Source organism: Catharus ustulatus, chromosome 17 (genome assembly GCF_009819885.2).
Source record: "Catharus ustulatus isolate bCatUst1 chromosome 17, bCatUst1.pri.v2, whole genome shotgun sequence".
NCBI classification, from domain to species: Eukaryota; Metazoa; Chordata; class Aves; order Passeriformes; family Turdidae; genus Catharus; species Catharus ustulatus.
This window is the reverse complement of record NC_046237.1, coordinates 8,117,403-8,139,562: the sequence shown is the minus strand read 5'-3', so window position 1 is coordinate 8,139,562 and position 22,160 is coordinate 8,117,403. Positions and strand designations below refer to the sequence as shown.

Genomic DNA, 22,160 nt, shown 5'->3' with positions numbered 1-22,160 from the left:
AGGATGTTTGTCCAATTCATCTTCATTTAAAAGCCTTCTCTTGTCTTAGATGTCAGTTTTACTTAGGAATGCTTAATTTGATAACCTGAGAATTAGTTCAGCCTGTTTCCAAAGGAGAATTCCTATCACTGGGGTGTTTTGCTTGTTTGCCCTCTATCAATAACAAAGCCTCTTTTGGAGATCCTCAGCTACACCCTCCCTTTAAAAACAACAACAAAACCCATTTCTTAGTAAATATACTCTTACTCCTTTGTGATGTGCACTGAAGGCAGCAGAGCCTTTGGAATTAATGTCTGCTGCAGAACCAGATTCCCTGGGCATGGGGCAGCATGAAAGTGAGAAGGCAGGAGCAGAAGCATGGCCTGATAGGGAGTTATTGGTATAAACTGAGCACCCTCTGCCAGCCAGCAGAAAGTGTTTTTCTTTCGGTGGTCTTGAGGAGTGAGCACCCAGGGAAGGCATCAGTCTGTTTAAGCAGAACTTTATTATGCCAATTTGTTATTTCACCATCACCCTCCGACAGGAACCTGTGATTTGAGTGAGCCATGATGCTGAGAACAGAGTTAAATTTATCTCAATTAAAGCGAGCGTGCTCTCTTGCAAGAACATCAGAAAAATAAACTTTCTCAGTCAATAGAAAAAAATTTTGTTTTACATTCATCTTGATGGCTGGATCTGACTCACTAGGGCTGTTGCATGTGGAGCTCTTCCAACCCTCCCAGGCCCCCCCTTTGCCCATCCATAAAATTGGTGTTTCTTGCTTGCTCTCAGTATTTTAAGATACGATTTTTCTTGACAAAATGCAGTGATGCTTGAGTGGGTTGGTCTTCTGAAATGTAGATTATTAATGCACGTGAAAACAAGGCAGGTTATCAGATGCAACACCACTGGAATAGCATGTCCCAGTGCCTCCTGTAATACTGGGATGGGCCAGTGGCTTCATCCAGGTTTCCCAGCAGCCCTGAAGCCACAGAGTTGTGTGCCTAGGAGGGGCAGAAATATCTCAAAGAGCTGACTTGCTTTTTTCTAGTATTTTTCTGCTTCTAGTTAGAAACTACAATTTATCTTAAGCATTCTTTACAAGACAGAAGGCTCTTAAATGTGTTCTGCTGGATTCACCAGATCATCCTGCTTGGCCTCTAACTGGCTGCTGGCAGAACTGCCTGCTATCCCCTTCCTGCAGGATGATGCTTGCCTCCTCTTCCTCACTGTTGAGCTTCCTCCCCTGCCAGGCAGATGTCCATTATAATGAGATGTAAAAAGAAAAAAACAAAAAGCAAGGGGTGGGGATAATAAAGCCAGAGGAGTGTAGTGTTACAGCTTGATTTGACAGGACCTCCTGCTGTTGCAGCTGCCAGTGCCAGCCATGGAATAGATTAATCTGTATTCCAACACGCCGAGCTGAAGTCAAGATCGATCTAATTAGGGTGTTTTAAACACTGCTTGCATGCTGAAGTCTCTGTGCCTGTCTGGAGAGGGAAAGGCTTCCAAGAGCTTGAAGTGATTCTGGGCTAAGCAGGACCCTGGTGCTGCTGCAGGAAGCACATGGATTATGACCTCCTAGAGCCAGGGATGTGTCTGGGATGGTGCCCTGCAGGATTGGGATCGTGGGGAGCAGCAGGGCTTGCATGTGAGCTGGCCATGGGGCAGCAGCAGTGCTGCTGGCTGATGAGAGAGAAGCTTCCCATCTTCCCATATCCATGAATTTAGGGGATTTTGGGATATTTGTGTGAAAAAAGTTGTTCTTTCAGCTGGTACCTGTTATTTCTGTGAAGGCACCTTTGTAGTGCTTCAGTGCAGCTTGGTTTGGTGTTTGCTTCTCAAAGGAATCACTTTTAGTCATTCTTTGAAGTAGGTCTCGTCTGCAACCTCTGCCTCTGGCCTCGTCTGTGCCCTTCCTGGAAGTGATGCGTTTTGTGCAGGTGTTGTGGACTTTGGCTGAGTATTACATTCCTATGGAGAAGCTCCCAGAATGTTCTGTAGAAGGGAGGCTGCCTCTGGCTTTACCCTGGGGCAATGCACAGCTCATGGCCTCTGTCTGCACTGAGATCAAAGCCAGGCAGCTGCAGGTTCTGCCTCCTGGGGACTCAGAACAGCATCAACTGCTCACCGTTTCCCAAGGAGATCCAACCCTCAGTAAATATTGTGATAACGGCTTTTAAAATGTTGCACATGTGCGATGGAGATTGGGTCAGTCCACAGTAAAATGGTGAGACCCCATCTGTGGGAACCTGCACCCCAAGATTAGTGTTTCTCCCTTCCCATGGCTGTGCAAGCACTTTAATCCACTGAATCGTGGACTCAGCCTCTCATTCCATCAAGCTTTGCCCTCATTTTGGCCAGTGTCCTTGCCCATGGATGTTGGTATTTATTGGGCCAGGACTTGCATTATCAGGCATAACCTTGATTTGGGGGTGTGGCATAAAACACACTAGTGTGTTATTTTTCAGGAAGCTGATAAGAAACCAGTTTAGATAGTTCAGAAATACTTCTGCAAAATATTTCTTTGATCATTTTGACCAGGCAACTGAATATTTCCTGGATTTTCTGCAGTGATATGTTGAAAGAATAACCTTGTTCTCAAAACCTCTGTGTCAGCTCCTTTAGACTTGTCAGTAGTTTTAAAGATTTTATTGATAAAATGGATAAATATCTGCATACAACCACCAAAGCAAAAATGATGGCTAAAATATATTTCCTAGTAAAGGAATATTGGAAAAAAGCAATGAAGACAGATCATTGGTGAGAATACTGCTACTAAAATGCTGCATCAACACTTCCAAAAAAAGAAGGTTGGGGAAGAAAATAGCGTGACATACAGAATGCTGACTTCTTCCTTAACCAGCAGAGCATATGTTGGCATATATGGGGAAAAAAAAAATCTTCATTTTGTTGAATCTTTCTCCTTAAGAAAATAGGATCTTGCAAGAACTTGAAGGTTTTTTACAACGCTTTTAATGTCAACACTTAATTTGGTGTAGCTTTTTGTGGAGTAACAGTCTGTGTGCAGTGGGAGCGGGCGGTGCCGCCCCTGGAGCCATCCTTCACCCCGTTAGGCTGTCGGGATGACGGAGCAGCCACACGGCGCGGCCACCCGATAAACCTGTTATCTGCCTGCTCCTCCTGCCGGCAGCGCTCCCAATCTCCTTGGAACATGAAAAATTGACACCACCTCAGGCAGAAATCTGTTTCCAAAAGGAAGCTCCATTTATAAGCAGCTAATGAAATGGGGGGTGTGCGTGTGTGCCTGTGCAGCCTCTCATCGTGCTGCCCTTGTGCAGGATGGAGATAATCCGTGCAGCAGGGAGCGCAGGCACCCCTGGCCAGGCAGCCTGTGTGACTTCACCTTCCAGGGCACAGGCACTTGGGAGCAGGAGCTCCCAGTAAGCATAGTGGTGTTGTTCATTCTTTGTGCTGGAGTGATCAATCAGGGCTGCTCGTGGCTCTGAGCTGGGCAGTGCTGGGGAAGTGCATGGTGTGACAGCAGTGAGATGGTGATCTCTCTCCTCTGCACCCTGTGTTTCCCCCTCTGAAAATGCTAATTCCCTCTCTGCATGCTGTGTTTCCCCCTCTGAAAATATCAAATCATTACTCCCCACCACCATGTGTGAGGAAGTGTTTATGACCGTTAATTTTCACCAGTCTTAATCAGCAAGATTAGAGTGAGGACATCTTGGAGAAGCTAGGATGGCTAAACCACCAGGTGTGTGTTTAGTGCAGTCATGCAGGTGGGATAGAGATTCAAGCCCTTCTCCTTTGCTTTGCACTGCTGTGAGTGGCTCAGTCACCTCTCAGAGTGGTGGGACATTGACACAGGTGTCTCCTGTGTGTTTGCAGCCTTGACTTTTTGTCTCCTTGGTTTGTGCTGAAAAATATGACCCCCAAGTGCAATTCAGAAGACTGTAAATATGTTTATTTGGTCGTTTCTGGTTTGTTGTGGCCCATTTATATTCATTGAAGAGATTTTCTGTAAATCAAAGTGGTTGGTTTGAGAATTTTTCCACTAACTCATACCACTTCAGTGTCTGCAGGAGTGCACTTGTTCCCTTTCTCCAGCTCTCATTTCAGTAGCTGTCTCTGCTTTGGTGACCTGAGGGTCATTTGGGTGACAGTTCTGGTTTTGGTCAGGGCTCCTTCAGGCCCAAAAGAGGAGAAAACAAGAGTGGAACTTGTTCTCTATGTAAGGTGCTTTAGGTCCCTGAGGCAGAGGAGGAGGAGACCTCACTGGCTGGGCTGGAATGAGGAATTATCTGTGCTCCCTGCAAATGTGGCTTGTGGCTCTCATTGCTGCTCTGTCTCCCTTCACCATGATGGGAAGGAACCATGGTTCTGCTTATCAACAGCTACGCACTGGAGTGTTAATAGTAAATTTAATGGCATGTTACAGAGGGAAATAAGCTCCTCTTCCTGATGTCAGCATGTAATTTTCATTTTGTATTTCTAGAACATGTCTGTTCCATCCTGGCCTCCCTTCTGCGAAACCTGAGAGGGCAGCAGAGGACACGGTTACTGAATAAATTCACAGAGAATGACAGTGAGAAGGTGAGTGCTGAATGTGTGTCTCAGTCTCTGGGCTGCCAGGCTGGGAGGGTTCTTGCTCAGGGTGCCTGGTGCACTCGCTGAGTTACAAAAAGCCATCCTTGTACCTGTCTGCAGAGACTTCTGCTGTCACGGACCTTTGTTCTCTCATTCACATTGTATCTGCAAACTGCAAAACTGGACATTTAGTGCATGGCCTCCACATCCCCTGTGCTCTTGTTTGCTGTTGCTCTTGCATATGGTAGTAAGCAGTTCTGTCCTGGGTTGTGCCTCTACTGAAACCTGGCTGTAGAAGACAATCTGTGGTTTTACATTGTGCTGGCTCTGAGATCAGGACAGCATGGAAAGGTGCCAGTGTGTCTGGTGAAGCTCTTTTACAGAGAGTCTAGGAGTTGCTGTGGTACATATTTAACATTCCCCACTCTTCTCCTAGACTGTTTCACTTTAGTGTATTTGCTCTGGGAAATTCTTCCCAAAATATTTACACGGTAGTGGATAGATCAAAGCTTTGCAGAAAAGAAATAGCTTTTGCAAACCAGGGATCCCAAGGGATTTGTAAATTCTGCCACTGGGAAAATACTGGTTCCTTAGTATTCCTCATTAGTGTGTTTTAAAGGTGTTTTTCATAACCTGTTCTAGCAATTGTAGATAATTACTAGATAGGATTTCAGCTGCCCTGACACAGTTCAGAGGAGAGTGGGAGAGCTGGAACATCCAGCACAGATAGACAAGTCCACTGGGGAAACCAGGAGCCTGGAGGACCACAGCACAGAGAGTAGTGAGCTGGGGACACGTGTCTGTTTGCTGCCGTTATGTGGCACTGATGGGACCGTGTTCCCATCCAGGATGACATCCAAACGCCTGCAGCCCCAGCATGTTCATCCAGCCAGCACTTGTACCCTCCTTCTGTAACACATTCCTTCCCAGGAGGGACAGAGCTGCCTGTTGCTTTGCGAAGGCCAAAGCTGAGAGGAAGACAAAATTGCAGGAAGGATTAAAGATGAATGCATTATTCTTTTTTCTTGCTTACATCTCTCTCTTCTGCCCTTGCAGGTTGATAGGCTGATGGAACTGTATTTTAAGTACCTGGATGCAATGCAGGCAGCTGATAAGAAGATTGATGGGGAGAAACACGTATGTATTGCTTTAGTTTTTCCAGGTCATGTCTGTAACACCTCTGCGCAGCCATGTCATCTGCACACTCACTGTTCTCAGGTGTGCCCTCACACCTGTGCTGTTGCCTCTTAATTCCTTTTGCCTCACTTCCCGAGTCCCAGGTAACCTCAGATAAAGTGGGCCAAGAATTTCTCTACAAGTGCTTCTGGCTGTCTCTCAGAGTGAATTTTACTAGAAGTACCTAAGTCTGTGCTTCAATTTGCCTTTGCTTTTACCTGGCTGCAATCCTGCTTGGTTTGGCAGATGGAGAGCAGGTGAAATGCAGAGAGACAATTACATGATAATGTGTGAGGCCTCCTACCCTGGTCTGCAGAGCTGTGATCAGCAGCAAGAAAGTGTCTGTGTTGATGAGTTGGCTGAGGTGCAGCCGAGGGCTGTGTGCTCTCTGCACACCAGCAGCGAACATTTGAGTGACACGAGCCTTGGTACCGCACAGCACTTTCTTGGAACTGAAGCTGGAACAGACCTTTTGAAAGGGAACGAGCGGCTGGAGTCAGGAAGCAGCTTGCAGAGCTGTTAGCGAGCTTGGCCAGCTTCCCACAAGATTATCTGTATCAGTGCTGGGGAGGGAGTGAGATTGATTAGCACCGATGGAGAGCAATGGCTGCAGCTGCCGTCCCGCACGCCGCGCGCTCTGCGTGCCACGGGCAGCCGCCCCCCACCAGGCCCCAACAAACAGCTGCCTGCCCGCTGCCAAGGCTGCTTCTCTGGGCACTGCCAAACATTCCGAGGGCATCAGAGCGCTGCTGCTGCTCAAAGAGGCGCAGGAGTGAGTGATGAATGGAGCTGCTTTTGCTGCCAGCACTCAGGCTCCATATGGACAGCGGCAGCGTCACCACCGAGCAGTGGCCTGGAGGAAAACAGCGTTTACCCTTTCCTGCTTTCCTTCCCTGCTCTGTCCTTCCTCCTCAGAGCGGGGCAATAAATTATTTATTCTTTATGTTTTGGTGTTGGTGAGGGGGTTTTAGAACTCAAAAACCAGAATGGATTTTTTCAGCTGAAGCCTTGTAGTGTGTTGAAGCTGCCCTAAAATACTACATGCAGTGAGGGTATGTGCCCTTTACCTAGGAACACCCTGGAGCGGGCTGCAAACGTTAACAGCTGTAGCAAACAGCCAGCACAAAGCAGGAGTGGAGGGAATTTGAGTGTAAAGAAGCTTTTGTGGAAGCTTTTCAATTAATGATATTAACCCATTCATGTCTACTAAATGCACAAAAGAAGTAAAATCAAGGAATGTCAGATTCTCCTCCTGTATCCAAAATAAATGGCCTACAATTCTTCACCTTCTATTAGATCTAGTAATGGGATTTGGCAGAAGCATCTCATGGGTGCAACATACTGGCCACAACACGTATAAAATATGATGTTGATGTTCATTCCTAGCTTGGAACACTTTTGGAGAATTATAATTTGCTTTATTTTGTAGCATCATCAGATGGCCAGTGGGACATGTTCTCCTGAGATGTGAGGTGGCTCAAATGTTTTCCCCACACAGAAATAGGCAAAAGCCATCATTCTGTCTGTCACATCACAGCACTGTCTGGCTGTGACAGGATTTATGGGGCACTTTAATGTTCCTTGTTGTGGCACATGAATCATTGAGGTGGATTGTATGAACACTTTAGAAACTGTGCTCTGTCACTGGGGGGGCTTTTGGCCTTCCCCTTGCAGTAGAGGACATAGTACCCCCAAAATCTGGTGTACAGATCCTCACCTTTCTCCCTGCCCCATGGAAAAATGATACTTGGTGAGATTTTACAGGTTCAGCCTACACTGACGAGAGTGAGATCCGAGTGTGATGGACAGAGTATCCTGGTATAAGTCTTGCATTACAAGGAGTGAAAAGCTGCTTACACAAGGAATGACTGAGTGCTTTATCTTTAGTAGTGCAGCTGGCATAAGAAGCTCCTGCTCTTGCAATTCTCCTCCTTTTTATTTCTTTTAGCTTGGCTTATTTTAGTGATCTGGTTTATAGCCCTGCTTTTCAGCCCATGGCAGTGATGGTAGGGGAATAGTTGAGGGTGGAAGGGAGGGGAGGAATTTCAGCTGTTTTGAGCAGGAACAGTTGCAATAATCTGCACCCTAATCTAGACTGTGAAACAGGATGAGGTCATTGAGCCCCTTCTCAGTGTTACCCCTTGTTTGCTTCAGTGGAATCTGTTCAGAAAGGTTCAGAGGTGATAACGTGGTGATTATGCTAATCACCATGGGAAACCCAGGAGCAAAGTCCATGAGAGCATTGTCTCCAGCACCTGATGCCTGTCTTAGCACTTTTCTCAGAGTTTTTAGTTAATGAAAATACCTTGTTCTCCTCTCAATTTCTTTAATTATTTCTGTAGGAAACGGTGCAACATCCTGTGGCCTTTACCTCTCTCTAAAATGAGGTATAATTATGGGTGGCAGCAATAGCCTTGATGATCTCTAAAGATGGTAGGAAATGACAAGAGATAGTTTAATATTTTTATAGTTCCACAGAAAATTATGCTCATCAGGTTTATTCAATAAAACATTCTCAGCAGACACTTTGTGCTATAATGACTTACAAATTACATGCTAATTGTGCTACAGCTCAGCCACTCCATCCTTGAAAGGAAGAGGTAGAACTCCTAGGATGAGTGTGGTATCCACAGGTGGGGATTTGTGTCAGCCCATCCTTTCAGTTTGCTGTAGAAAGACCAAGTGCTGAGGGCAGGATGTGGATGTGGCTCTTAGACTGTGGTCTGCAGGCCCCTCCTGAGCATGTCTTGCATCCCTCAGCTCTTGCCAATGATACAGACAGAAAGTAGTAAGGGGAGAGACTCCATCCTTAGAGTGAGAGACACATTGTGGTGGTTGTTTTAGTGCACAACTATTTGGAACATGCTCATTTCTGTCCACCCACATTGGCCTCACTGTTCCATGTGGTGAGGATGTAAAACCAGGATCCTGGAGGTGTTCTTTGTTCTTGATCAGTGCCCATCCCTTTTGCTCTGCCCAGTTTCCAACAGAAGGTGAGTGATGGATGAAGAGGGAGGAGGATGCAGAAATCTCCTCCAGAGTCCATGTGGAAAAATGTGATTTTTGGTACAGCATGGCACATCCATTGCATCTTTAGGCTTGGAATCTCTGCTTGACACCTCGAGGCCTGTCAGTCCTACCTCATTAGTGTGAGAGAAGCTCATTTTAGCTTCACAGAAGCCCATCTTATTGCTGTCTTCTCCCATCAGCAAGGGGCATCTCAGTACATATTGCTGGCAGATTAGAAATGGCACCTGAGCGCTCATTTGGAGGTTAGCGACTGACAGCTTTGAAAGAGAGACCAAGTGGGAAAGGGACTGCTTGGTACTGTACTGGAGGCAGATTAGCACTGAAAGGGTGTTAAAAAATAAGAGGACTGTGAAAAGGCACCTTAAAACTGTACTTGTCTTCTAATTCATATCTGCTTAATTTACTGCACAAAATAATCTTCTGTGCCGAGAGGGGCTGTTGGAGCCGCCACCGCTGTGTAATCAAGAGCGCGGCTGCCTGGATCCAGCTCCTGTGATCGCCGTGCTCGGATCAGAATACAGAGCAGACCCAGCCTTTGTTTCTTGCTCTGGAGATTCAGAGTCCTGGCCTGTGGATGTTTTTCTGCTCAGAAATTTAGCACTGTTGAGCAGAGCAGCCAGTGAGCCTGTGTGCGGTGTGGAGTGTGAGCAGTGGTTCAGGAGTGAGTGTGTTGTCTTTCTTGAGTGTTTTTTTTTGATAATTCAGTCAGTGTTCAGCTCTCTCACTAGCCAGACTCATCATTGCTTAGCTTTAGAGACCAGATTTGAGCCATTTGGCATGGATTTAGGGTGAGAGAAGTCACTCTCTGCACAAAATTGGATTTTTCTATTTACTGGCAGGAACTCACATGCAGGCTTTGCCCAGTCATGCCTGTGCCCACGATTTTGAGAACCTGGAGTAAATGACAGTCATGCATGTGTTGGAGTCTTTAGGATCTGATGCTAAAGCATCACATCTGAGTGTAGCCAAAGCAGTTGATTTCACAACACAATTAAGAAGGCACCGGCTTCTAAACTTGTTCTTTTACTGGCAGACTGGATTTCTAGGAGGAAAGGCTTTCACTACCTAAGCTTTCCTCTCCCTTTCAAGAGTAAGTGAGAATCAGCTGTCTAAGTCACTCTATCAGATTTCTCTCCAGGCAGCATCCATTACTCCCCTCCAGGGCTCATTTTCCTTCTTACACCTAAAACCCTCAACTCACCATGAGGTGCGAGGGCTTGACTTGACAGAACAGCAAAATTTGGCAGCCTCAGTCAGCTTTGGTGCTGGTGACCTTGCATGTGCTCGTGCCTGGAGTGCGTGTGCCCGAGGAGGCGCGTCCTGTGGAGCGTTGCAGGTAGGGAGAGCTCGCAGGTGATGGCTCTAATGAGGAAATATCGCTCGGCTGGTGCGCGCCCACCTGCCAGACGGCTGCGGAATAAATCACAGAGCTGCAGCGAGCTCGCAGGGCTGATGAGCTGCTTCCTTTGTTTAAGAACGAATCCACAAGACAAACCCCAAAGTGCAGAAGGTGACAGTGTTGTTTGGGCCTGTCAGCCCCCCAGAGGGTGGAGTGCAGGCGCGTCCTGGGGGAGGCTCAGAGGAGCTGAGCTCGCTGCTGGGTGGCTCCTGCCAGTGTTTGAAGAAGATGGGCTCTCTGAACATGAGGGATGGAATGGAATGGAGGAATGGAATGGCTCCTTTCATTCTTCCTCTGGCCTCTCTCTGGGCAGGTCTGTGGTGAAAGTCATGTATACAGAGGAAGGATGGGTGGTGGGACATCATTCCAATGGGAGTCAGTGCTCTTTGGCTAAAAAACCCTGTCCCAGGTCTGCCCTGGCAGCACCCCTTAGAAACACAGCTGGAGGAGCCTGGGTGGGCATGGAAAAGCTGGCCTTGTGCAGGATTTTCAGATGCATTTCCTCATCTGTCAGTCAATAATGAAACTAGAAGCCTGATAGGTCTTAGAGTGTGGTGGAGTCATGTTCTGCACTGCCAAACAGCACCCTCAGATGGCCAGTAAAAGTTTTGTTCCTGACAAATTCTGACAAAGAACTTGGAAATCACTTGTAAATCTGTTCCATAGTCACACACTCTCACCCCTCAATGAAGAAATTTGATTTTTATGTTTAAATTAAAATTTTAACTTTCAGATGGACACACTTCACAACCAGCAAAGGCAAAACTTCTTCAAAATTGAATTAAATGTTTTGTGAATTTAAATGAATTATTAAAAATACTTCTTTGGCAAGAAATATATGGCTAATAATGTTTGGGGGAATAAAACAGTTCTTAAGAAACCACAAACATCACCAACATTTTGTCCTAATGGGCAGTGCTCTGAGAGAATCCTCACACCTTTCCCTTGCGTGGCTTTACAGGACATGGTGCGCCGAGGGGAGATCATAGACGATGACATGGAAGATGAATTCTATCTGCGCCGTCTGGATGCTGGGCTCTTTGTGCTGCAGCTCATCTGTTACATCATGGCAGAGATCTGTAATGCCAACGTTCCCCAGGTAAAGCTGTCTATAAGGTTGGCAGATCATCTGTGTTTCCACAGGCTCTAAATCCTTGCATATGCTGTGTTGAATAATTGTTTCACTATTTCCCTTTTGGGGAGGAAAACACCTGTTTATTGCACTTGTGTCCATACAGCTCCATCAAGTTGTAGCAGATAGGAGGGCAGTAGTGGGGACAGAAGCTGATTATTGTCACTAAATTCATACAATCTGTGTGAGCAAGGTCAGGGTTTGAAATGGAAAGGCCATGTTGATGCCATGCTGAGGGAGCAGGGGAAAGGGACCTGCTCTCAGGAGGTCTCACAAGAGCAGAGCTACAGCATTTCTTGATCTGTGCAAAATGCTGCATCTCTGCTTCCTCTCTGAATACACTGGGGTTTGTGAATGCATTCTTATTTCTGTGCCATGTGCTTTCCTGGGTATTCCTGAGCAGATGCTGAGGGCTGCCAAGACTGAGTTGGCTTTTGTGATGCTCAGGTCTCTGCTTATCCCTCCACGTGGGAAAAAGTGGGGCTGTGCATGGGCTTATATTGAAGATCTCTTTCTTCTCTCTCCTACTCCCCATCAGATTCGTCAGAGAGTCCACCAGATCCTGAACATGAGAGGCAGCTCCATTAAAATTGTTCGACACATCCTGAAGGGTGAGTAGAGATATCTTTGTGCGAGTGTCTCATCGCTACCAGGGACAGCTTGGGCATCCTTTGCAGGACGAGCCTTCACATGTAATTCTCCTTGGTGTCCTGAGCATCTCCAGGCAGCAGCTGAGCAGTGTTCTGAGATCCTGGCAGGGCTGGAATCACCCTGATTAGTGGTGTGCTTTGCTTTGCCTCCGAGTTAGGGCACTTGCTGTAGTTGCTGTCAGAGAGCAGCACATCACGCTTCCGTCAGCTCCAGCCTGGCTGGAATTCACTGCTGGCATTAATGTGAGAGTAAATATTTAAGGGAAGTGTACATGCCTGCTAGAGGGAGGAATAGTGGAGTCTCATCTTTCATTAACATGGCCTTGCACTTTACCATCTGCACCCTATTAGTACCTATGGTGTATTTGTCTTGTTCTTAGTGTCAGATTAATGTGGATTATAGCATTAAAGTATCCTCTATAGCTTTAAAATGTAGCTGTTGTGATTTGCAATCCTGGTTTTAAAGTACTGCTTGTTATTTTTAATGCTCATGGTGAATTAGAGCAATGCCTATTTGAGCTGTGGCCCTCCTCTGCCTGCTGTCCTTCAGCAGCAGCAGCCAGTGGAACTGGGGAAGGGAAGGACAGCACTCAGCCTCTTCCCATGGCCCCTTGAAGCTGAGAGGTTTAGTGGGAGCAGCAGGGAGCCAGAGCTGCCCAGAGAAGATGTTCCCTTATGGAATATATCTGCTCCAAAGGGGCTGTATTGTTTTCAGGGTGGGGTGAGGAGTCTGTTTTTCTTCTGGGGGGAAAGGAAGTTTGGGAGCATTTCTGGGATACTGGACTGTGGGATGTGTTTCAATGTTTCTGCAACACTGTTCTCCTGGGCTTTTCTTGCCCCCACTTCAACAATGGCAGGTACACACAGCTTACATCCTGGAGAACGTGTCAGTTTTCTCCCTTCTCATATGCAGGAAAAAAAAGAATCAGTAGGCTGGTTGGTATGACAAAATTAAGAGTGATTTTCTGACAGTATGAGATTACCTGCAGCTATAGGCAATCTCTTTGGCCCTTGTCCTTGGCCACAAAGTGCAAGTTAATGCCTGCTGGTGAGCAGGGGGTCTGCATAGGATGTCTTTTCTGATTTTAATTATGATATTTGAAAATTCCTGCCTCTAAACTGCCCCTTTCCGTTGTGGAGTATGGCACACATCCACATTCAGATTCCCACATTTGCCCTGGGCCGTGTGTCCCTGAGGGAGTTGTCTGCACACCTCGCTGGATTTGCACACCTCACAGTCACGGCTCTCGATTGCTGACTTACATACCAAGCTGAATTGGAGGGCAGCTGCATTAAAATTTCATCTGATTCTTTCTTTCCCAGACAGTGACTTGCATTGTGAAACTTTCTGCGCGGTTGTATCGGGTGTTGCAAGCTCAGGGTCGTGCTGGGTTAGTGTTCTCAGCAGCACCACGTTCCCTGCCTGAAGGGGCACATTGGCTTCTTAATAATGCAGGAATGGGCACTGACTGCAGCTCTCTCCAACTCCTACACTTGCCAGTTTTAGAGACTTTTGGAGACAATAGTCAAAACCTCAGTGATGAATTTCTTAGTGGGTGCTTCTGAAGTCCCTGCAGCGGGACCCAGGAGGCAGGAGCAGCACTGGGATCTGAAATTTGAGCATTTCAGTAGTTACACACATCCCCAGTCAGCACAGATTCACAGCCTGGAACAGTAGCACCACCAGGGACATGCACCTGCTTCTCTGAAGGAGTCAGCTCCCTGGACACAGCTTCCCAGGAAAGCAGAGGGGTTGGAGCAGGGATTTGGCTGTGGGCCCTGCAGTGCACTGCTGGGGCCAGCAAGGGGCTTCCAAAACTTCACTGAAGTCAACTGCACTAGACTCTATTGCAAGTGACTGAGAGATCAGGAGCTTGGACCTTGGCTGGAATGTTTCCAGGCTACTTCCCAACTTGCTCTCAGGACAGATGAGGACTGGTTTATTTTTACTTTTCGTTCAGTGTTTTGCTCTTGTTGAGTTTTTATTTTCTATTTTTGCATACTAATTAGGTGCTCAGTTTTTAGTTTGATTTTTATGGCCTACATATTCTCCATGTTTCTCTGGCAACCTGACAGCTGATGGATCCCTTGGGGTGGCTCAGAATTACTTACGATGCAAGCAAGGAAGCGAGACTGTTTTCTTATGGTAGAGCTTTCAAGGGGGAGGAGTGGGCAGGGAATAACGGGAGGCTCATTAATGCATTTCTGCAGGCTGACCAGTCCTCCCACACTTCCTTTTTCTGGAAGATCAAGCATTTCTTGCAGCAGGACAGTTAGTTTATGCTTTGGAAGAAAACAACTGAGCAGTGTGTACCTTGGCTGGGTAGATGTTTTGGGGATGGAGGCTGGATTTGGGATGGCAGCAGTGTCTGTATCTTGGGGAGGTGCCTGGTCTCCATCTGTCACTGAGAATGGAGTGAGGTCTCTCTGAAGTGATATTTGGCTCTGAAATGGCAAATCTTCCTGTTCCTCAGTGATCCAGAGGGACTAGCTATTGATCCTGGCTCCCTCGGGAGCTCTGTCAGAGCTGCTCCTGCAGAGGTCCCTCCCCTCACACCTGGTGTCAGGTGAGTGGGAACACTGGGATCTGGGAATGTGGAATGTGGAATTGCACATTCCAGCCCAAACCTGTTAGCACAGGTAAACACAAAGGAAGGGTCAGTGTGCTCTGAGGATGGAGCTCAGTCGGCTCATGGTGCCTCCATCTGTGCAGGCTCCAGAGCTTCCAATATCCATTACAAGCCTCAGTATTTCCCAATTGATTTTTAGTGTTCTGTAACCATTGTATTTTGTCTAATGAAGCAGAAACCAATCTTGGGCCTTTTCCCTTTGTGTAGCCACAGCAGTGTGTAAGCTCTGGTTAACTGTTGGCAGGGGCAGCTTACATTTGCTATTTTTTTTAGCAGTCTCAGTGAAGTGGCGGAATTTTAAATAAAAAAGCAAATACATAAAATCTCAGTCAGAGATTTACTTTTTTAAGCCTGGTTCTGGGGGTTTTATCTGGTGTCTTCAAGCTGCTAATGCTTCAAATGAGCATTAGCAACTGTCATAACCCAGTAAACATTCTGCCTTGGAGTCACTGGGGTTTTAGTCTTACAAAGCCTAGATGTTTAGAAGGAGTAATGCTGAGCTTTTGGACAAGATAAGAAGAATTTGTGTCTTGTTTTTGTTTGGGTGATCTGGTACAAAAGAAGGGCAGTGTTATTAGTGGCACTCAGCAGCTCCCTGCTTGAGCCCTAGTCCAAGCAGTCTGGCCATCCTTACAGCTGGGGGCAGAGCTGCTGGCTGTGCCAGGCTTGGGGACTGTTGCTGTCCCTCACCTGGGCTTGGGGAGGTCACTGCAGGTGGGAAGTGTTGCCCTTGGGCTGCAATAAACTCCAGCCCTCTTATCCACTGCAGCTCTTCCAGAGGCACTTACCCTGCTGGAGCATGGAAGGGGCTGCTGGGGACAGAGCTGGCTCTGTTATTGCCTTGGGACAGGGAAGCCTGAGCTGAGTGCCAGCCTTGGCTGGGAAGGGGACCCCATCCCTGTGCCCTGGGATCATCTCCTGCCTGAGGTTTGGATCCCCAGTGCAGCCCTTGGCCAAAGCACGCACAGCACAGGGCTGTGCTGCCTCGCAGCAATCAGTCCATACACAGGGAGCTACAGGAAACTGTCCTTGTAGGAGCTTTCTGCTGCTTTTCAGTGCTGTGGAGAGGAGCTCCTCCATCGAGGGAAGGTGTCCTGAGCTGATCCCTTTGCTGGAACAGTGGGCAGCTCAGGTTCTCCTGCAGCAAACCTCAGCATTACCACCTGCTCATGTTACAGGTACTGGAGCGGTTTATAAATATTAAAAATATTTTTCCCAGAGGCTTGGCAAAGAACTCTACTGCTTTTACATGGAGAGAGAGAGAGAGTGTACGCACAAGAGGGAAGACTCCCACATCAGCTAACTTCTGCTTGTCCTCACTGCTTTCAGTGCTCCTGTAACAAAGGCTTTGATGGAGCTCAGAGCATGTAGCTGTGCTAAATGTATAAATATTAAAGCAAACTTTCTACAGCAACTTACCATTCAGTGCTGAATACAAGCTGTTCTGTTTGTTTGGAAGAAGGAAAAGAATGCAAGCAGGCGGAAGCAGGGAAGCTCTGTCTTAACCATCAGCCTGCTCCTGATTTCCTCAGATTTGTTCAGCTCCTTGCTTCCGCAGCTCAGAAGCTGCTTTTCATTTTTTCTTTTTAAACCGTCTTTGAAAATGCAGGTTCTGGTGCAGGAAGGAGGGAGCTGGTAGGGGATGAGGGCTTCCAGCTCCAAATGAATATCAGGAAGGAGAGCTACAGAGGGAATGCTTAGTTCTGTGCTGTCTGGCCATGTGCGTGGATGGGCAAGACTGTGGTCAGGGTCTGGTGTCCTCTACCTGATGACAAGGAGTTTGGTTTGTAGTTAAATCTGAACTGGTGGCTTTTCTTCTGTGTGGTTAAAAGCACTGGTAGATGGAGGAATTGGGGTCTCCTCAGCAAAAATCCTCATTCAGGATGCTTGGACAGCAGGCAGGTTACACCCAGGACTGGGAATGGTTAACAGTTGGCACAGACCCTGCCTGATCTTCATTGATGACACTCAATGTCCAAAGGGACCTAGGAAGCCAGTGATTTGCAGTGATTTATGGTACTGTTTGCATTTCTTGGGCATAATGCCATGATTCCCATGCCAGGGAATGGGTGCTCCTGGGTACTGGTGTCTGCCTGGGCCAGAGCAGGGAGTTCTCTGCCTCTGTCTGCCACAAAAGCTTTAATGAGCCTCAGCAGGTGTTTATTATGCAAAGCTTTAACCCTGGGGATGGGCAGGAAAACCATCAATGCTCCTTGAATTAATTCCCATTTGGCTGTTTGCAGTACTGTGGGTGTAGATTCTGCTGTGATGGCTGCAGGAGTTGTTGCCCTTGGTTTGTTCCTGTTGCACTCAGAGCCTGTGTCTCTCTGCTCTCTCCCTGCAGAGTACGCGGAGAACATTGGGGACGGGAAGAACCAGGAGTTTCGGGAGAGCGAGCAGAAGCGGATCCTGGATCTGCTGGAGAATTTCTGAGGACCTGGGAGACACCTCTGTGTCTGCCCACAAGGATGTGGCGCCAGTTCTCCCTCCTTCTGCCCCTCCTCCAGCCTCTACTGCACGATCAAAGTGATGTTTCTATGAAACTGCTTCTAAATGGGATTTGGGAGATATTAAAGATAGTTTGCTTTTTTTTAGTTCCTGGTTTGTTATTTGAACGGTGTTCTGTGAGTGGGACTGCAGCTGCATACCCAGCACAAAGCCAGCGTGAAGTTCCCATCATTTTTATCTTTTTCCCCCTAAATCAAGCTGCCAAGGATCAGTGTGAAACAATACAAATGTATGCGTGACCAGGAGGGCAGAGAGGAAGCCTGGATGGCTCGAGAAACATTGCAGGTTATTCCAGCCTGATCCAGTAGTGAAAATGTACAGCCCTTGCTCAGACAGGAACCATGGAGGCTGACATGGTGTTGTGTGTCCAGTTCATCCCTTCTTCAGTGGCAGAAGAGATCCAGGAATTGGCCACATCAGCCATTCCTGTTAAATCTTCCCACAGGTGAATGGGAATTGAAAGTAGGTTCTGGCACAGACTGGTCACTGTTCCCTCCTGAAGAGGGAAAAGAGGGAGTGAGTCTGTTGGGGCTTTACCCAGAACTAAGAGTGAGGGGTGGTAAGCAGTGACATGCCCAAATCCCACTGCCTTTCCTTCACAATCAGCTCTGGGTCTTGGCTGTGCTTGTTCAGTAGAAAACCAGTGCTGTGGCTCCTGGACAGGGAGCTTGGCTCTTGGCGCAGCAGCGAGTCCCCAAGAGCAGAGGGGTGGCCCTGCCTGCCCCAGGGAAAGGGGCCACAGCTTATTCTCATCACCCTCTGCACCACAGTGTGATTTTGGGTGTTGTTGTGCCAGACTCCAGTGCTTCCCTGAGCCAGGACTCCCAACTGGGGTAGGAAGTAGCAGAGGATATTTTCCTGCATCCTCTTTTCTGCTGTTGAAGTTAATGACTGTCATCACAAGCCATCGTGGCTCCTGCAAGCTGGGCTGTGCCTAATTTAGAGAGATTTGCATGCTGGCAGCATTCATTTTTTATCTCCAAGAAAAATGCATTGTCAGGGAAGCTTAAAGTCTTCCTTCAATCCTGACTGCACAGGCACTGCTGGCCTGGCGCTATTGAACGCTGGTGTTCAGGGGATCAGCATGGAAGTCGTGGCTTCAGCAGCCACAAAAAGCTGCAAAAATACTTTTTTTTTTTTTTTGTGCAGAACTTGTCAAATTCCTAATTTCTTTCTTCTGTTTTCAACCTGTTTCCTTTAAGGTGTTTTTTTCCTTTAGCTTTCAGGAGTGTTGAGGTTTTTACTTGAGTCTGGGAATCATTCCCTTTCCACACCAGTGGAGCTGTGGTCAGAGCTGGTCTCTGGTTTCCCCTGGAAGGTGACTGGCTGTTCCCTCACACTGCACTTGTGTTGGACAAGCTTAGGAGAAAGGGAGTGATGTAAGAGAGTTTGAGGCAGGGCAAAAAGAGGACTTAGTGAAGGAACAAGCACAGCCTGTGATGGAGCCTCAGCAACATCCTGTGAGGTGGTGTTCCCTCTGCAGGACTGGGGATATGGTGCCACCCCTGCACTGTCCCTCAGTTCTCAGGGCCATGGTGCTGCACCTGGGGAGCAGGAATGCCTTGGCATGAGTATTTTTGTGTTCCCCAGCTGAAAGATGAATTTGTGGGATTAAGGAGTGGCTGTGTGCTCAACCCAGCCCTGCCACTGTCCCTGTGATGGATGAGGGTGCTCCAGATGTTGCTGGAATTTGTGCAGAGATGGTTCCTGCAAGTCAGGCTTTTACAAGGTGGATGGCAAATTATTCTCTTCTAATTTCCAAGCTCTTTCAGAGGGAGGAACCCCACTGCTCCAAAGGAGCCCAGTCAGTTTTGATCCTGGTAACCACAGCAGGCCCTGCTATGCCCCCACACTCTGGCACCCCACCCCACTGCTGGGAAGTGCTGGATTCTCTGCCTTGGTCCCTGGGATAGGCTGGAGGCCTGCCTGGGCACACTGTTATTAATTAAGGTAATTATTCAGGTTAATGTGCTGCTCCTGGCCAGCTCATTTGGGCTGTCATATTGAGCAGCACAGAAAAGCCTTGGAGGTGTGAGGATGTGCACCCCGAGTCTTGGCAGTTGTGGAGAATGACGTTATTGTAATTGAGGGAGGATTAAAAGGTGGAGCTAATAGCAGATTTCCTTGAGGAAGCATCCATGGGCTGCAGACAAGGGGATTTGAGCCCTGGTTTAACCCTGCTGGTTCTGTGGCCCTGGAACAGCAGCATCACTGTTGGCTTTTGTGGGTTTCGCTAAATGTGGGTTTCGCTAAATGTGGGTTTTAGGAGAGGGTGTGGGAGCAGCACAACCCACAGGCAGCACCTGTGGGACTCTGTGCTGCTGGGAGTGATGGCAGGGACTGGGTGACAGGAGCCTGGTGGCCTTGGCTCCTCTGTGAGCCCTCATTGTGTTGAGCCATAATCTCCTGCCCGCTCTCAGACTAGCGGGCCAGCCTCGGGGCAGGGCAGCAGAACATGCAGGGACAGACTCCTCTCCATTGTACCCTTCCCTGGGCTGTGCTTTCTTGTCTCTGATTGTAAACAGATTTGACTAAAGAGGTAAATGAGAAGGTAATTAGAGGGAACATGATGGATGAGGCACTCTGGTGATGGGAAGCAGGAAACTTGCCCTCCAGGAGAAAGGAGCTGGGGGGTGTTTTACAGCAGAGCACGCGCAGTGCCTCCCACTTCCCTCTGCAGCAGGACCCTGGGATGCAGTGGTGGGAGCTCTGACCCCCGGGGATGCTCAAGGTTGCCCCAGGCTGAGACGAGCTGTGGGCAATGGCTGCTGCAGGCAGGGGTGAGCCTGTCATCCAGACACCCGGACCTTGCCGGGTTTGGCCCCAGGTGCACAAGGCTGCTGAGCACCAGCGCAGGATTTAAAAGCAGGAAAGCAGCAAAGGATGAGGGAGATGCTGTCCTCTGTCTTTGGGATCGTTGGATTCCTCTGCTCCATGGGGGTGCTTACCCTGGTGGGCTTGGTTGGGCTGAAGCAAGGCTGAGCTTGGCTGGGGCTGGGGAAATCCCGGGGCAAGTCCTGGGGAAGCAGGTATGGGAAGGGGGAGGGAGAGGGATGGTGACACCATCCATGCAGTGGATGACAGGGTGGGAGCCCCAGTGCTGGCAGTATCAGGGAGGGTGGGAGCACTGGTTTCCTCCTGCTGGGAGTGGCAGGAGCTGATGGTGTTTCCCACTGGCCTCTGGAGACGGGCACCGACCGTCCTCGCTGTGTGTCCAAATCCATCTTCAGCTCCGCTCCCGGCTGAGCCTCCCTAAACGGGGAGAAATGAGTGTAAATCATGGCTGAGGAACATCTCCTGATATCCCAGTGGAGGGACTGAGGCGCTGCTAAATACAGCGGGAGGCTGTCAGCACTGGGAACAAACCATCAGCTGCAAAATAAGTCACTTACACTATTGATTTTTTTAATATTTTTTTTCTTTTAAGGCCTTGCTCTCAGGGAAAGCTTTTCTCCTAGGGCAGAAAATTATTTGGAGGGGGAAAGGCTGGTTGGTTTGTGGTATTATTTGTTTTTTTACATGCAATTTTTTTGGTGCTTAATGGTTTGGAAAGAGGGAACTGTTCCACAGTGAGGGACACCTGTGATGTTGCTCCTTTCCATTGGGAACCTGGCGGTGGGTTCTGCAGAGGAAGGAGTTAATGGCCTGGAAACGGGCTTGAGTTCTCTGAAGAAATAATTCTTTTCAAGTCATTTTCTTCTGAATTTTATGCTTTGGAGATTTCCCTGTGCAGGGGCTGCTCTGGGCAGAGGCCTTTGAGTCCCAAAGCCCCCACATGCTGGGGGAGGGAGGTTCCTGCTGCCTTTCCCACACCGTGCTGGGACTCCCAGGACTCCCCAGGGTGGGGGGCCAGGGACACAGGGCTTGTGACCATTCCAACACAGGCAGGGGGACCAAAACACTGCATGTGCCTGCCCAGAAATGCTCCCTCCCACTGCTCTGCCAGCCAGGTCATGCTGCTGGGAAGGGCTGTGCTGGCAGTGACACAAGGAGCCCATGGTGGTGCTGGTGTCTGGAGCAGGGTTCCCTCTACTCAGAACCCCTCTCCCTCTCAGTCTGTTGTTTTTCATGCTGTTGTGGCTGTCGTGGTGTGGGTGGGTGGGTTGTGTTTGCTCACCTGAGCTCCCACCCTGCCTCCCTGGCTGCTCCCTGCGCTGGGGGATCCTGGCAGGCACTGCCTCCATGCTGGCTGTGCCCGGGATGATTTGTGGAGGAGCAGGCTCTAATGTTGCCTGGCGGGAGCATTGTTTTCCTGCAGCGCACGCAGACCTTTGCAAATAATCTAATAATGCAGGAATGTCAAACTTCAGCTGTGGAAGGAAATCCTTTTATACAGGAATTGTCAAGTCTCTAAACAAGTATCAGAAATGAGCTCAGTATCAATGTGGAGGGTGTTTATTCTGCCCGTCAGAGAGATGAACAGCCCAATTCACTCTCCCAGGCAGACACAAATTCAAGTGTTGGCTCCTGGACCTCAGGAGAGCTCGTGCTGAGCCTCGGGGTGCCCCTGCATGAACCCTTAAAGAGGTGAATTTCAAAATAATGCATGAGTCAGACCCCAGTGCTTCAGCAGCTCTGGGGTTTGGGGTTTGAGGTTTTTTTCTTCCAGTTGCTGGGCAGCTTTTGCAGTCAAAAGGGAGCACGGGGTGTTGGCATTGGAGTGAGCACGAGCAGCAGTCAGGAGCCAGGAAGGACCAATGCTCTTGCTTTCATTCTGGGTGTCCTTGGGCAACTCCATGTTAGAGCTGTGTCCCTGGGGATGTTCTTTGTGTCCCTCGGGGTCTGGGGGTCAGGATCTGAGGCTGATGCTCCATGAGCTGCTGCTGGTCTGGCTCGCCCCATCTCCTTCCAGCCTCATCCAGCTTTTCTGAGCTCCACCGCACCCTCCAGCTTTGCAGGTTGCCTTTTCCTGATGGACAGATGTCCCAGGGAATTTACATGCAAACCTCGTGGGCGCACGAGCTGTGACCGTGGTGGATGTGGTGCCTCTGGGATCTTTGTGGTTTCACTGCAGGGAAGTCCCCGCTGCTTTCCTCCATCTGGCGAGCACCCCCCCCGCGCAGAACTGAGCAGTGGGCAGGAACCTGGCACTGACAGAG

General features: G+C 48.5%; 1 protein-coding gene across 1 annotated transcript in view; it reads left to right on the top strand.

Annotated features, from left to right (window-relative positions):
- Nucleotides 1-17,146, top strand: part of CTNNBL1 (catenin beta like 1) — a 46,524-nt gene extending 29,378 nt beyond the window's left edge. Inside the window, exons 12-16 of the mRNA XM_033075108.2 lie at nt 4,445-4,542; nt 5,593-5,673; nt 11,103-11,240; nt 11,812-11,884; nt 16,898-17,146. Coding sequence (XP_032930999.1) covers nt 4,445-4,542; nt 5,593-5,673; nt 11,103-11,240; nt 11,812-11,884; nt 16,898-16,986 — 479 coding nt within the window. The 3' untranslated portion in view covers nt 16,987-17,146. The remainder of the gene's footprint in view (nt 1-4,444; nt 4,543-5,592; nt 5,674-11,102; nt 11,241-11,811; nt 11,885-16,897) is intronic.
- The last annotated feature ends 5,014 nt before the right edge of the window (nt 17,147-22,160 follow it).